Source organism: Salvelinus sp. IW2-2015, unplaced genomic scaffold (genome assembly GCF_002910315.2).
Source record: "Salvelinus sp. IW2-2015 unplaced genomic scaffold, ASM291031v2 Un_scaffold809, whole genome shotgun sequence".
Taxonomy (NCBI): Eukaryota; Metazoa; Chordata; class Actinopteri; order Salmoniformes; family Salmonidae; genus Salvelinus; species Salvelinus sp. IW2-2015.
In genome coordinates, this window is record NW_019942619.1 from 429,542 (window position 1) to 444,261 (window position 14,720).

Consider the following 14,720-nt stretch of genomic DNA (forward strand, 5'->3'; position numbering starts at 1 on the left):
AACACAGCTCACGAAGAAACAAACATAACCTTCCAGAAGTATGGTATTGGTTTTCTTTCACCAAATCATGTTGTTTTCTTAATCCATAAATTATTCAAGCTCAACTGAAAATTCAAGTACAAATATAAATGTACAAAAAGGTTCCCGTAAATGAATTACGCTGCTCCTACAGCATAACTGTTACGTATGTGCTGTTGATACATTCTAGCCTATGTATCCTGCTTGGGAATAACACTTGCAGAATCCTCATACACATATCGTTAATGCAGATTAGAAAATCTATCCTTCACCCCTAGTATGAATTCGCTATCCTCCTGAAAATGTGGGTCTAAAAAGAGTGAGCAAACTCCCTCAAAACGTTTTTCATTCTATAATTCTAAAGTTTCTGCTGCTTTATTTCATTTGTTTACCCACCATAACTGCTCACATAACAGGTACGCGCAATCAGCCAGTCAACAACACACTAACCATACCGTACTGCCACAAATTGAAGCTCTTACCCGAAATACAGTAGCCACTAACATTACCGCCATGGATGTATACAACTAGAAAACAGAAAGACCAGCACACTTGACCTAACTAAGGGATGCACTATCGGGGTGAGTTTCACTTTAACAGCCAGAGATACAGCAGACATTGAGTGTCCAACACTTGAGTGGGCGAAAAATRGGGAAGTGGGTGGTGTTATTCTCCAGCTGAGCCTGAGGTGAAATTCCACTTGAACGATAAAGGAATTTACAGTGGAACAGCTTGAGTGAGCGCTCAAATCTCTTGACAGAGGATTATATTCAAATGTATCAGCTTTCAAAACACCTCCCCTAAGGTAGATGGGAACCTCATCAGGGTTCTGGGGATTGAGGATCAATTGGAAAGAACAGTTCAGATGCAGAATGAGAAGTGGAAACCGGGAGAGACTAGTTCAGCTGAGGACAGTCATTTTCTTGTTGAATGTACCGTAGACATGAAMTAAGACAGAATCATAACAGAGGTGCATTCGCTGACAATTCTAGAATTAAGATCCTGGAGGAAGGGCAGAACTTAATCTCTGCCATCAATACAACTATAAAGTATGAGGACATTTAGGCCATAGAACCAACCCGAGTAACTTGAGCTTTTCTTTGTGAATACATTGTGGTTATTATCCATGTACAATTAATTTCCTTCCTACTTCAAAATATTACTAGTTGAGAAATTGGACTGGCAATAGGCTCAACATATTGTTACGCACCCGAGAGGATCGCCTCAATTTTATGTATGTACTGTTGTCTCTGGCTGGAGCAGTTTTACACGCATTTTTTTAAATCTAATTAATTTGAAATCAAACTCAAATCAAATCCAAGAAGGTTACCTTGTCGGCGTCCACTTTGCCCTTGACGAACTCGGACCTCCAGAACTGCAGGGCCTGGTCCAGAGTGAGGCCGATGCCCTTGAGGAACAGTCCGTACTGCATGCGCCCGCCGTGGCGGAGGTGGTGGCTGTCCCTCAACCCCCGGTGGAGCTGCCTCATGCACAGGGGGTAGGACTTGGCCGATAGCTAGAGGAAGAGACATTAACATATGCAGGCAAAAGGCAAGTCAACTATCTCACTCTACCATGGCAGTAATGCAATCAACAAGCTGCATGGAATTAACCATTTCCTCCACCAATGACTCCATATTCCATATTTTATTTTTGCTCTATGAAAGCACAGATATGCAGCCAGTTTGTTATGTCATCTGCGATATCCTAATCCAGACTAAGCTAAAAATGTATCTAGGCCTGGCTTCCTTATCACTTAAAGCTGCGGTGGTACTGTGAAATAAATACAGCTCAATATCATGTAAATAAAGCACATGCACCTCTACACAATTGCCTTCCTGTAGACTTTCCTATCTTGTTCCATGTTCCCATTTTATTTTGAATGCCCTCACCATAGCAGAGATGTAATGAAAAGTTCGTTATAAATAAAACATATTATTAATGGCTGATAAGGAGGAATGCTGATTTAGCAGACCAGCGGGAGAGGAGTTGCGGTGCCTGTCTAGCCCAGCCGTCTGGGGATCACAAGGTCCTGTATTAGCCACTCTTAGCTCAAGGCCAACATCACAGGTGCCGATCAGAGGTAGAAAAAAAAATATATATCCAAGGCCACAGACTTTTAATTCTGGTAGCAGAAGTCTACTACTGTGAGGTTGGAGACAGCACCAGTTATCATCAGGTTTACCAATCTTTTGAGCACAACGTCACAAAGAGCTTAAAGCCCTCAGGTCTCAGTCTCATTCGCCCACACGACAGGACCAAGTAGTAGAGGAAAGTCTGGCCAGTAGAGCAGACAAAAGCTGCTTTCCTGATCGACGGATAGCCTTGGTTTATTATCCATTTCCTGCTCACCTTCATGCCATTCCTGCGTCAGCACACCTAGAAAGAATGCTGTGATTTTGCAATTGAAAAATGTAGTACTAAATATGTTTTGCATAGAAAGAGAAAACAAAACATTGTGTGGGTGACATTTCCTGTTGTATTGGGGGCAGGGAACGTTTCATTCTGAATGCAAACATTTGGAGTCGAGTCCGTTGATTGAACGGAAATGTTCTTGTTTATGCACCAGATCGTAAAAGGGCTTCTAATTTGATACATTACTTCAGTTGACGGCGATTAAATACAAGGAAAATCTGAAGGACGAAATTAGCATTTGCTGACGAGCCACTTAATTGGAACAGCAGTGGTCTCTGAAATGGAGAAAGTGAAGAATGCACAGTGAGGCTGAGCTGAGCTGTGGCCTAGGTCAGTTTAACTGCCCCTATGAGAGACCACAATGGTTCATTAAAAACCCCTTCGGAATCCCTTCTGAATGTCCATGTAGACAACGGCTGTGTCGCTAATGCAAAGACATTAGGTATGAAATTTGAGCGCTTCTGCCTTTTAAACAGTAATCCTTGTGAAGACTGAAGAGACAATTTGCCAAAACTTATAAGCATGACATGACCCTGTGCATTCAATAGACAAGAATTTAAAAAGGACTCTAAGACTGTGTACGAACTAGCTACTTGTTTGTGATCCTAAGGAGGTCTTAGTATGGGAAAGCAGCGATGTAGTGGTAATAAAACTGTAAACGCTGACCTCGGTTCGCAGTGAGTAAAGAAACACTCCCTATACTGTTTATGCATTTTTCCCGCAAAAGGTGCGTAAAAGGCGTTTACCCTCCACTACTGATGGAAACATACAGTATGGACCAATACTGAGATACTCTAGCAGCACTTCTGTCCACCTATGACCGTTTACATTTCTGTTCTGATATATTCAACATCCTCCATCTTACTTGTCATCCCTAGTATAAATGTGCCCTTTGTGTTTCAATGCATACTCACCGGATCGATCTGCTCCAAAGAAATTTTCCCAATACTCTTCTGTATGCTGTAGTCCTGACCCACGTAAGCATGGCTACAAGGACAGAAATGGACCAACAAGAGAGGGGCAAAGAGAAAATAGATGACTCCTGTCTATAACAATAGGTCCAGATAAATAACACAGTCATGAGCCTACAAAGTGCTACAGCAGGACATGGTTACATGGTTAGGGATCAGAGTCCATGATAACAAGCTTACTCTCCGCAGTCCTCATAGAAAGTTATAATTGTGCACTATACAGAAATTAAGTCTAACTTATTTCATTGAATGGTGGATTGCAGAGACAAATGCCCTTTCATTTGGGAAATAAGTAACAAATGGAAATGTTCAATGTTTCTCAAATAAAGTATGGGGACCAGTGACCATGTTTCTGGAATAAGTCAAAAGTTATATTCTTCCTGCATGTTCTGCAGTTGTATCCATTTCTATTGTCCCTCCCAGCAAAATGTTACATTGGTCAAGATAAATCCCATTGATCGATATCTGTGTGATTGATTTACCAGTGCCTGACATTTGAACAGGAGCCCTCCATAAATGAACTGACTTGTCTTCGTGCAACTTCAGTATGCCTTGCCAAAAAACAGCTGTTCAATGAAGAGGATCCTCAGAGATCCTATGTATTACACAACCTCCGTAATCTTACCCAGTTAACAAAACACTTAACTGTCTGAAAATTGCAGGAAGATACATTCATTTACACACTTTCAAAATCTAAATATTGCGTCCTCTCAAATTGCCTAATTTAGGCATCTTGATTTGATGCCATGGGTAAAGGTCAAAACCCTATTTAACCTACGAAAGCTTAATAAATGTGAGGTGTGTCTTCTCACTCCGATCACAGAGCCTTACGGCACTGATATAATCCAGATGACAGAAATTGAGACTAAATGCCATTTGAAAGGCCACTCGATTAAATGGAGCTCAACAGCCGGGTTACGGGCTAATCAGGTTTGTAAAACCATATCCTTTGACTTAGATTAGAGGCCTGGACCACCTAATTGCCCATGAGGCAACATTAACACAATATATTGGGTCAGATGGCGATCATTTAAAAGAAATGTGTTTAAACAAGGTCCTTTTTTGGCATCACTAAAACGGTGTAAACCTCAGTGCCATTGACTGGCACAAGTTTCTGAACTATATCTGCAAGCTACTTAGATGAGGACATTTCATCTAATTGATTTATCATGTTAACTTACGGTAAACCAATATCTAGAATTTGTCATTTCATGGAAAATTATAATGAATTATAACAGTTTTTAATCAAATATGACACATTCATCATTCAGAATGTATGTCCTAATAACTTCTTGAGTTTTCCTAGTATGCCTTAAATTCTAAAGGAGAGGTGGTGTACATTAGTTTAAAGGGGGATCAATGATGCACTCCAGAAGCTGCCTTTTGAAAATCGGTTAAGCCACATTTGTGGTTCCCAGAGATACAAAGACAACTTTGGCCGCGGATGAAACCGGATCCTTCCCTGGTAATCTAGCTTTTACCACAGAACGTCTCAAAGTGAAATGGAATCATCTGTGGGACCCAGCGACCGACGGTCCAAGCACAGGCTTTGGACTTATGCTGCCTGCTCAATTCTGATGGAGCGGGGCCCTGCCAGCTATCGCTTCTYTGTCCAAGTCCTCTTGTTTTCCCGTTTCGATTCAACAGCTAGTTTGCTTGAGGACACGGGTTTGTTTCGAGGGCACAAGCTGGCCCCATGACACTACCTTATCTGGCTGCCCCAGCATGCATAGCCATGCATTGCAACACAGTGGGAAGCGTTCTGCAGTCGAAACAACCTAAGTGCCTGCAATGACGGATCCAATTAAAAGAGGCCTCAATCGGGCTTCATTAAAAACCAAATGACACAGCTGGTTGGTAGAGTTGCCTTTGGGGAATGCCTCTTGTTTCCCTATCCTTTACAATCATTGAAGGCTGCAGGGGGGGCTAGATGGCCAGTGAGACGCAGGTGGAGGGGCTTTAACCTAGCCCAGAACTTCCTGGTGGGTCCTTTTCTGAAAGCCAGGATGGGCTTTAGACCTGTAGGGCCCAGGTTGGATCACTCCTACACAGAGCAGGGGACTACGCCTGAGGCTATTTCAGAAAGCCATTGAAAGAGAGCATGTGTGGAAGAGATTTGAAGGAGGGAGAAAAAAAGAGATTGTGGGAAATAGTAATCTGCAGAGGTCGTCGTGGCGATACAGAGGGATTCCTTGCCTTTATTTTGCTCAGGCAGTCTGTCGGTCATGGGTGGGTGGATACTGCCGGGGCCTGGCTCTAAAAATAAAATCCCTGGCTTCCAGTTGACACATTAGCCTTGCTGTTTGCGTTCCATTATCACAGTGTTCGGAGACAGAGGGGACACGGTCTCAGAGGGAATCTAGCGTTCGGAACATTAGGCCTTTTCTGGGAAACGTGGAACACAAAGCGGATTCAGGAACATTTGTGAAGTGAATTTGAGTCGACCTAGAAATGAACTTAAAAATAAACAAGTACAGTTTTTTTTTGGGGGGGGGGGGGCATCTTTTCAACAGAGGACTCAAGGTGTGAGTTCACCACAGTTATTTCAGTACCCTTTCAATCGGGTTCCTGCATGCCCCGTTAGTTTTGTCAWGCTGTATTTTTTGGGAGTGCAACCATAATGACTATATTGTCATAATGAATAAACTAAAGCAGCAGCAGAAAAAGCAATAATGCTACTAATGATGCCAATTACCTGAGGTGGTTAAGCAGAGGTTGGAGTCGTTCATCAGACTGCACTGCCGGTAGGGAGCGGGCTGTCAGCTGCAAAGAAAAAAGGGCACCACATGAGAAACAGTAGCACATCAACATGTTTGGAAAACATCAGTGAACATTGCTGAAAGTTGCTGCAACAATTGAATGTTACTGTAATAATACTTCAATCTAAAAAGCAGAGGATAAAGCTAAGGTCTTACAAAGTTTAACACCCTCACTGAAATTACATCACTCCATGGCTTATGGAGAGAGGCAGTGTTATTATCCTTGCCAGTTGGAAGAATTGGGACACCAACCCAGCGATGGTGATTAATGTTTTACACAAGAGATATTTTATGAAACTCAACCACGAAGAGCCTTTTATCCCTCTCTGCACAAATTACATAATTCTCACCCTCAATTTTATTTACGAATATCCCATAAGCATCCGACTTGGGAAAGCTTCCACTTGGAAGTTTCCACACCAAGCTCTAACGCGATTCAGTCTTAAAACATGTTTATAAAATTGAACAAGCAAGAAATGCCCCAAGAAAGTCTTAAACTTCCTCAGGCCTTTAGAAAAGARGCAGAGATGCTAAACTTAGAAGGTATGAATCCAACGAGGTCCAAAATGGCCACCGAAACAATTAAAGCACATACAGATATTTCGCCCTGCAAGGGTCATCAATTAATGCTGAAACCAGCGTGACAGGATATCTGTTTAGCGGAGCTAGAACAGAGACAATGATGAAGAGACGTGGCATTGTGAGCTTGATCAAACTATTGAAGCGGCGACAAATTGGATACCGTGGCCAGTCCACTGTGCGCTTTTCAGTCAATTGATCATCGCCTCCAGATCATATGCGGTACCTTTCAGAGATTAAGAGCCAGACGTTAAAAAAAAAAACCTGACGCTGCAAACTGTAAAGGATGTCTTGTCTCATGGCGCTGGAGACAGATTTACTGACACATGGGTCAGTGTTCACTTCCTTTGTACACTTACCTACAACAGCTGCTCACCCCATTGATTACTTCATTTTTCATGTTTATTGATCAACTGCATGCTGGCATTAAGTATAAGCATTTAAAAAACGTAGGCCTTGCTGTGCAGGTACAATTTAAGCATACTAAACATATATTACAAATTCAACAATCATGATATGGGGTTTCTGCTATCGACAATGACTATTTAAAAAAAGCCTATGTTTTTAATCTGATCAGATTTCTCAATCCCAAAAGGTTAATCAGAATAGAACAATTGGGCTTGCATGACACKTCAGCCATAAATTGATACCGTACAAATGTTATTGCATCCTAACAACTGTAGATGCAAGAGTGAAAAAAAGACACTGAAAACAGAAAAAAATATTTGTCTCTTGAAATCAAAAATGACTGAGCGGGGAAATCTAGTCAGATGGGGATCCAGCTTTGAATTTGACGCTCTTTTAATTACACGCTTTCTGTGACATCCCCTCACTGTCCTTGACGGAAGAGAATCGCCATTCTAATAACACACAACAGCCACAATGGCACACTTATATGGGTGGAAGGAAAGGGTCCATTACCCCATTGCAGCGGCTGGTGAACCGGATAATTGCCACGAACGACGAATGGGAGTGACTCCCAATTTCTGAAGTCTAGCAGAGTGGGGTCAGCCTGTCCCGTTGCAGAGGAGCCAGACAAAAGATAAATCTCATACACTGACCGGAGAAGGACAGTGTCCTCCCTCCCCYGCTTCATTACCATGACAATCACGTCCTGCTCTACTTTCTGCACATGGATATTTGATCCTGATTGGATACCGGATTGGACTCCGATCCTATTTTTGCAAAGCCTCCCTGCCACTTCATATTTATTAAATAATATATATCTTCATGAAGCCAAAGCAGAAGGACTTGGCTGTGTAACAACGACAATTGCTGTAAAGCATGCCTATCCGTGGAGTCAACTATTTTAATAAAAGGGAAGAGGAAAACCTTGCAAAAGTATTTCAGTACTCTACCAGTTTAACTTGAAGACGGCTTTGACGCTTGTCGGATGTGCCAGGGTTTACAAACTATCACGGATTACAAAAGGGAAACCCAGCCGCAAGCTGCCCAGTGACGCGAGCCTACCAGACAAGCTAAATTCCTTCTATGCTTGCTTTGAGGCAAGTGACAACCATGCATGAGAGCACCAGCAGTTCTGGACGACTGTGCGATCTCGCTCTCTGTAGCCGAAGGACTTGGCTGTGTAACAACGACAATTGCTGTAAAGCATGCCTATCCGTGGAGTCAACTATTTTAATAAAAGGGAAGAGGAAAACCTTGCAAAAGTATTTCAGTACTCTACCAGTTTAACTTGAAGACGGCTTTGACGCTTGTCGGATGTGCCAGGGTTTACAAACTATCACGGATTACAAAAGGGAAACCCAGCCGCAAGCTGCCCAGTGACGCGAGCCTACCAGACAAGCTAAATTCCTTCTATGCTTGCTTTGAGGCAAGTGACAACCATGCATGAGAGCACCAGCAGTTCTGGACGACTGTGCGATCTCGCTCTCTGTAGCCGATGTGAGTAGGACCTTTAAACAGGTTAACATTCACAAGGCCGTGGGAGCCTGATGGATTACCAGGACACGTATTYAGAGCATGCGCTGACTAGCTGGTGAGTGTCTTCACTGACATTTTAAACTCTCCCTGACCCAGTCTGTAATACCTACATGTTTTAAGCAGACCACCATAGTCCCTGTGCCAAAGAACGCCAAGGTAACCTGTCTAAATGACTATCTCCCCGTAGCACTCACATCTGTAGCCATGAAATGTTTTGTAAGGCWGGTCATGGCTCACATCAACATCAACCCAAACACCCAAAATTCACTCCAATTCGTATAGCGCCCCAACAGATCCACAAATGACGCAATCCTTTTTGTACGCCACACTGCCCTCTCCCACCTGGAAAAGAAGAACACCTATGTGAGAATGCTGTTAATTGACACCATAGTGCCCTCAAAGCTCAACACAAAGCTCAGGACCCTGTTACTGAACACCTCCCTCTGCAACTGGATCCTGGACATCCTGACAGGCCACCCCCAGGTGGTGAAGGTAGGCAAGAACACATTCACCATTGTCATATTTACAGTCGTACGTGGCCACGCACGACTTCAACACCATCATTACATCTGACGACACGACGGTGGTATGCCTGATCACCGACGACAAAACCGTCTATAGAGAGGAAGTCAGTGACCTGAAAGACAAAGGAGCTGATTGTGGACTACAGGAAATGGAGGTCTGAGCAAGTCCCCATTCACATCYACAGGGTTGTACAGTAGTTGAGTAGGTAGAGAGCTTCAAGTTCCTCTGTGTCCACATCATTAAGGAATTAACATGGTCTACATACACCAACACAGTCGTGAAGGAACGGAATAAAAATAAATAAAATAACCTCTACCCCGAGGAGGCTGAAAAGATTCTGCATGGCCCCTCAGATCCTCAAAAAGTTCTACAGCTGCACCATCAAGAGAATCTTGACTGGCTGCATCACCGCTTGGTATGGCAACTGCTTGACATCTGACCACAAGGAGCTACATTGCCATCCAYGACCTCTATACCAGGCAGTGTCAGAGGAAAGCCCTAAACATTTTCAAAAGYCTCCAGCCACCAAAGTCAGACTGTTCTCTTTGCTCTCATATGGCAAGTGGTAGCGATGAAACAAGTCTGGAACTAAATAGGACCCGGACTAGCTTCTACCCCCAAGCCATAAGACTACTAAAAACAAKTAAACTAAACATGCAACAATTCTAATGGCTATAGTGAGTTAGAGTTCATAAGAAAATCGGTCAATTTAAATAAATAAATTAGGCCCCAATCCATGGCCCACCCACGTGCTGACATGGGTGGGCATAGGCCCACACACTGGGGAGCCAGGCCCAGCCACTAAGAATGAGTTTRCCCCCCCACAAAAGGGCTTTATTACAGACAGAAATACTCCTCAGTTTCATCAGCTTTCGGGGTGGCTGGTCTCAGACGATAACGCAGATGAAGAAGCCGGATGTGGAGGTCCTGAGCTGGCGTAGTTACGCGTGGTCTGCGGTTGCGAGGCCGGTTGGACGAACTGCCAAATTCTCTAAAATGACGGAGGCGTCTTATGGTAGAGAAATGAACATTCAATTRTCTGACAACAGCTCTGGTGGAGATCCCTGCAGTCAGTATGCCAATTGCATGCACCCTAAAAACMTGAGACATCTGTGGCATTGTGTTGTGTAACAAAACTGCAAACATGCTYGTCAATCAGCTTCTTGATATGCCATTCAGGTGGAGGATTGATTATTGTGGCAAAGGAGGAATGCTCTCTAACGGGTATGAAAACAAACTTGTGCACAAAATTGGAGAGAAATAAACTTTMTTGCATATGGAACATTTCTGGGATCTTTTATTTCAGCTCATGAAACATGGGACCAACACTTTACATGTTTCGTTTATATTTTTGTTCAGTATCGTTAGGACCACAATGGAAATAATATTTTAAGCTTTGCGTTATCCTTGATGGTTTTCTAAAATTGTATGTGGATGCGTCACCGGCTGGAGCGCCTTTATGAATGAATGTGTGTGTGTAAACTCAACAAAAAAAGAAACGTCTTTTTACTGTCAACTGCGTTTATTTTCAGCAAACTTAACATGTGTAAATATTTGTATGAACATAAAATTCAACAACTGAGACATAAACTGAACAAGTTACACAGACATGTGACTAACAGAAATGAAATAATGTGTCCCTGATCAAAGGGGGSGTCAAAAAMCAAAAGTAACAGTCAGTATCTGGTGTGGCCACCAGCTGCATTAAGTACTGCAGTGCATCTCCTCCTCATGGACTGCACCAGATTTGCCCGTTCTTGCTGCGAGATATGTTACCCCACTCTTCCACCAAGGCACCTGCATGTTCCCGGACATTTCTGGGGGGAAATGGCCCTATTCCTCACCCTCCGGTCCAACAGGTCCCAGACATGCTCAATGGGATTGAGATCCGGGCTCTTCGCTGGCCATGGCAGAACACTGACATTCCTGTCTTGCAGGAAATCATGCACAGAATGAGGAGTATGGCTGGTGGCATTGTCATGCTGGAGGGTCATGTCAGGATGAGCCTGCAGGAAGGGTACCACATGAGGGAGGAGGATGTCTTCCCTGTAACGCACAGCGTTGAGATTGCCTGCAATGACAACAAGCTCAGTCTGATGATGCTGTGACACACCGCCCAGACCATGACGGACCCTCCACCTCCAAAATCGATCCGCTCCAGAGTACAGCCTCGGTGTAACGCTCATTCCTTCGACGATAAACGCGAATCCGACCATCACCCCTGGTAGACAAAACCGCGACTCGTCAGTGAAGAGCACTTTTGCCAGCCTGTCTGGTCAAGTGACGGTGGGTTTGTGCCCATAGCGACGTTGTTGCAGGTGATGTCTGTGAGGACCTGCCTTACAACAGCCTAGAAGCCTCATCCAGCCTCTCTCAGCCTATTGCGGACAATCTGAGCACTGATGGATGGATTGTGCGTTCCTGATGTAACTCGGGCAGTTGTTGTTGCCTGTACCTGTCCCGCAGGTGTGACGTTCGGATGTACCGATCCTGTGCAGGTGTTGTTACACGTGGTCTACCACTTCGAGGACGATCAGCTGTCCGTCCTGTCTCCCTGTAGCGCTGTCTTAGGCATCTCACAGTACGTACATTGCAATTTATTGCCCTGGCCACATCTGCACTCCTCATGCCTCCTTGCAGCATGCCTAAGGCACGTTCACGCAGATGAGCAGGGACCCTGGCCATCTTTCTTTTGGTGTTTTTCAGAGTCAGTAGAAAGGCCTCTTTAGTGTCCTAAGTTTTCATAACTGTGACCATAATTGCCTACTGTCTGTAAGCTGTTAGTGTCTTAACGACCGTTCCACAGGTGCATGTTCATTAATTGTTTATGGTTCATTGAACAAGCATGGGAAACAGTGTTTAAACCCTTTACAATGAAGATCTGGGAAGTTATTTGGATTTTTACAAATTATCTTTGAAAGACAGGGTCCTGAAAAAGGGGCCTTTCTTTTTTTGCTGAGTTTATGTATGTATGTATGTATGTATGTATGTATGTATGTATGTATGTATGTATGTATGTATGCATGCATGTAAAAATGGTCTAATAAATTCAAATCAAATCACTCAACTAAATAGCTACCCGGACTATCTACATTGACCCTCTTTCCACCAACTCTTGACTTATCACATACTGTTGCCTCGTCACTTTACCTCTAACTTTAAGTACATATCTACCTTGTACCCCTACACATCGACTCGGAACTGGTAGCTTGTGTATATAGCCAAGTTATCGTGACTCATTGTGTATTTATTCCTTGTGTTATAATTTTTCTCTRTGCATTGTTGGGAAAGGCCCATAAGGATGCATTTTACTGTTGTTTACAAGGCATGAAACAAAMAACATTTTATTTGATKTTAAAGGGATACTTCAGGATTTTGGCAATGAGGTCCTTTAACTACTTCCTCAGAATTAGATGCTAACACTAGTTAGCATTGGCTCCCGAAACCACCTCAAACTTCCTTCATACTGGACACAGACATAAAAATGGTATCCACGAGTTCATCTGACTCTGGGGAAGTAGAACAAGGGCCTCATTGCCAAAACCCCAAAGTATCCCTTTAACGTTTAAGTTTCATAACAATATGAAAGGTTCCAGTGTTTTTCTGGCAAACAATTATGGGTGGAGGGAAAACAACATTAATCAAAAGGTCCAATGCAGCCGTTAATCTCAATATCAAATAACTTCTGGGTAAGAATGAAGTGCCTTATTATGAAAAATAGCTTCTTAGCAAAGAGCATTCTCTCAAGAAAGAATTTTGTTAAGATTGTCTGGGAGTCTGAGTGGGGAGGGGGAAACTGAAAACAAGCTGTTATTGCCAGAGAGGTTAGGAAATGTTTCTTATTGGTCTATGAACTGGTGATGTCACCAGGCAGGCCAAAACTCTATTCCACTAAAACAGGCTGAAATTTCAGATAYTCTTTTCAAACAGTGCTTACACTAAAAGGGAATTATCATAATTTTCACAGTATTATTCAGTGTGGAATTGTATATAAAAACACCAGCGAATCCCGTTTGACTGCACTGGGCCTTCAAGAAAAAACATCTAAACATACATTTGGCTTGCATATCACAAGAGCACTTTACGGTGCAATTTTACATATTCTGTGCAAATAACTGTGTTAAGCATTTAAGTACATTTGGCTACACTAATTAAAATTCCTTCCTGTATTATATTAACGACAATACAGAACTTCCCCAGGACTATAGTGTTGCACTGATGTTTCCCACATAAGCGCTTCCCAACACCCCTGGGCTGGTTTAATTATTTGCCCTGTGGCTCACAATAGTTTTAATATGACTGACACTATATGACCCTATACAATGTACAAACGTGGAAAATGATAGTCTGTGTTTCTTCCGGTCAGTTATTGGACAGTAACTGTATTGACAGTTTAATGGAAAACACTTCAGTCTATTTCTGAGCAGAAAGGTTATCATAATAACCTCAGCAATTTGAAGAAAAAAAATATGTTTCTACATGCCATCATCTACAACTTAATGGCGTAAATAGGTTGCTTTCTGAAGATAAAAAGCACTTGAGAGAGAACACAGGGAAAAGGCCTGCGGTTCACTGGAAAGCAATAATACATAATGACAAGACAGCTCCACCAACAGGCCAAACTGTAGAAAAACAGGTTCTCAAGAATACCGTTTTTCCTCATCTTTACAATGATAATTGTGTAGTCTATTCAAATAACAGTCTCAAAAAATGTCATCACTTCAGGGTTTCAAGAAACGCTGACAGAATTGCGTTAGGCACTGCCCCTAAACTATTAGTATGAGGGACCAATGCACTGWTCCCCATTGTGCCATTTGGTCGACATCCAGAGTCCATCTGGATACAGAGAGGGCTTGAAAGCCAAACTTGGGAGGCTTGTGAACCAGACTGCCTCTGAACTTGAATCCAACGTTTTCCTTCTAAGACTGACTGGGGTCATGCATCTGAAAGCAAATAAAGTCAGTTGGATATCTTAATGAGCTTACACACAGCGATAGTGTAATGCAACACTGGGGGAAGTTAAACTAGCCTAAYACCTGGTGCTGAATGGTGAGACTCCTCAACCAGCCAAGAGCACTATAGGAAGATTGATACTTCAGTGGCACTGTGAAAGACTGCATGCTTCATAAATGAGGCAGTTACAACATATGTCCCTCATTAGCCCTGGCTCCATTTCGTCATCAGCATGGATCATCTGTACCTTGGACTGGCGCTCCATGGAAACAGCTTGCCAAGCATAAGCACGTAGCGAAAGGGGGAGGAGGTGGAGGAGAGGGGTGAGAAAGATGGGGAGTGAGTTGGGGCGGTTTCCAAAGTTACTCATCTCTAGAGCGTTGGTCAATAAAGAGCGTCTGTGGGAACGTCATGACATCCCAGCTGCCTACGTTTGCAAAGGTCGACATCACATTGACTTCACAAATGGCTCATTTGCATGCATCTAATGATTCCCTAGTCAGCGGTTCTCCAGGTTTTAAAGACTTTTCTGAAATGGTGAAAATGTCACAATCGC

The 14,720-nt window shown here is 43.1% G+C and overlaps 1 protein-coding gene across 1 annotated transcript in view; it reads right to left on the bottom strand.

The window, feature by feature from the left end:
* The window catches only part of prim2 (DNA primase subunit 2), a 111,178-nt gene that overhangs the window by 35,272 nt on the left and 61,186 nt on the right, over positions 1-14,720 (bottom strand). The window contains exons 8-10 of the mRNA XM_024136222.2: positions 6,100-6,167; positions 3,348-3,420; positions 1,349-1,534 (exon numbers count right to left, since the gene is read on the bottom strand). Coding sequence (XP_023991990.1) covers positions 1,349-1,534; positions 3,348-3,420; positions 6,100-6,167 — 327 coding nt within the window. The remainder of the gene's footprint in view (positions 1-1,348; positions 1,535-3,347; positions 3,421-6,099; positions 6,168-14,720) is intronic.